We start from the raw sequence: 1,871 nt of genomic DNA, 5'->3' as shown, positions 1-1,871 counted from the left end.
TTTTTTTTTTTTTACAGTACCTGTGGTTGGTAGTCATAGAATGCACGAAGAGGACCTTATGAAGTGCGTTTCTGCCCTATCTCGGTGCACCTCGCGTGATGAACAAACGTTGGAAAGTATCCTGGGGGATATTCATCGAAGTGTGTTCGGTGCGAACGAAGGCGGCGGAGAGTCATTGAAACCTTCCGATTTATTGTCACTGTGCAATAATGCTGTTGAGTGGATTGGGGGCAACTTGGGTAAAAGGAAGCGTTCTGCCGCGATGCGGTTGTCTATAGGTGTCGTAGTAGTGGAGTTGCTCGCACGTCTGACACGGGTTTTGCTCTGGGGAATGGGTGACCCGGAAGAAATGTCCTTGTGTTGTGACAGGTTAAGGGAGATTAAAGAAGATGCCGAGCAGCTCGAGGTATTTCTATTGCCTCGGTTCTTCCTGAAGCTTCCTATTAGTCCCATAACTTTGAGAGACGTCTTATTGAAGACCCCATGGGGTCTCTTCTCACAGAAGTATGGAGTGCAAACCACCTCTCACGGTACAGTGCCTGCACAGGTAGCCACGGTACTCAGTGATCTGAGGACCAATTTTGGCTGCGATTTTCTCCATAATTGTCGAGTGGACGTTGAGCTGCCTCTTCCCGCTTACCCCGCCTCCGCACTGACTGACACAGGGGTGTCCCGCTCCACAAAAAGCAACGCCACCAGCGACATCGCAGCGCTAACGTGTGAAAGTTCCGCAGCTCCGGGAGCTGTTGTTTCCTCAACAGTCGACACTGTGAATGTTGGAGCTTCGGTTGACGGCTCTAGTGTCTGTGTCGCTCGGTCAGCTCCCAAATCCTTGCGCAGCGGAAGAAGCACACTCCGTGGGGCCGCGAAGCATGAGATGTTCGGGGCGAAAGCCGCAACCATTCCAGCGAACATCAAAAATCCTTTACCCATGCACCCCACCCGCAGCTTGCCCGCATATATGCTAAGGAAGTGGAAACCAGGGGCTGCACCGCGAGCAACAGTGGGATGCGGGGGCAGGGAAATAGCTGGGACTGAGGAAAACAACTTGCCGGTGACGCCAGATACGCAGTCCTCGGCGGGGGACGATAGCGACACAGAGGTGTTAGCGACAGAGAGCCCGGTACGGAAAAGGGTATGTTCTGATGGAACTGTTGTCCCACCATCGCCGTCGCGCTTAACGCGTGACGAAATGGAGCCTTGTGCTCCAGGGATTAAAAAGTAGCGGTAGGAAGTGAGCACGTATTGCGCTTGTGCCCGTACACTGGGCAACCCGAGGGAGCGAGGACAGCAACCTCTAGGTTTTTGATAGAATAGAAACAGTGTAGTAGGTGGGAAAAGAAACAAAGTGGCTAAAAGGTGTTTAGTGTCCCTCCACGCTATACCATAGATTGTTTATATGCAAGCGCGCAGGTACAAACTTGCGCGTGGATTAAATTTGAAGCTCGAAAGGTGGCGCCTTCATAATTGTGGGCTTGATTGGCTTAGAGCCTTTTGCTCTTCTTTCAAAGTGGGCCCTCCCGCTGAGTACGCAGTGGGCGGGGTGTACAAAAATGCCAAATGGTAAATTGAGTAGGAGCGATGTTTGTGGACGATGCAACTCTGCGGTAAGTGCCACCATCGTGAGCATTACACTAGAAAGAGGACACGCGGGAGCACAAGAACTCTGAGAATGGTGTTCTAACGTGTGCCCCCAATCCACGGGCACAATGCCAACGTCAAGGTGCGTACCTTCTGGCATTCACACTGCTTAGTGGCGTGTAGACCATCGAGGCATATTTTTTGAGTTGTGCACTTGTTTACCGCAACTGGAACATCGGCAACGGCTGTAGTGGTCGTTGTATGAGCTATCGCAACCGTAGTCCACTGAC

The 1,871-nt window shown here is 51.8% G+C and overlaps 1 protein-coding gene across 1 annotated transcript; it reads left to right on the top strand.

The window, feature by feature from the left end:
* Positions 1 to 40: 40 nt before the first annotated feature.
* Positions 41 to 1,225, top strand: TEOVI_000664100 (uncharacterized protein; the record flags this gene model as incomplete). The annotated part of the gene is made up of 1 exon (XM_067223515.1): positions 41 to 1,225. The coding sequence occupies one exon, from the start codon at positions 41 to 43 to the stop codon at positions 1,223 to 1,225; it is 1,185 nt and encodes a 394-aa protein (XP_067079616.1).
* Between the last annotated feature and the right edge of the window lie 646 nt (positions 1,226 to 1,871).

The sequence above is a fragment of the Trypanosoma equiperdum genome (genome assembly GCF_001457755.1).
Source record: "Trypanosoma equiperdum strain OVI genome assembly, contig: ctg_1888, whole genome shotgun sequence".
NCBI lineage: Eukaryota > Euglenozoa > Kinetoplastea > Trypanosomatida > Trypanosomatidae > Trypanosoma > Trypanosoma equiperdum.
The sequence above is the reverse complement of the archived record's forward strand: the minus strand, read 5'-3'. Positions and strand labels throughout refer to the sequence as shown.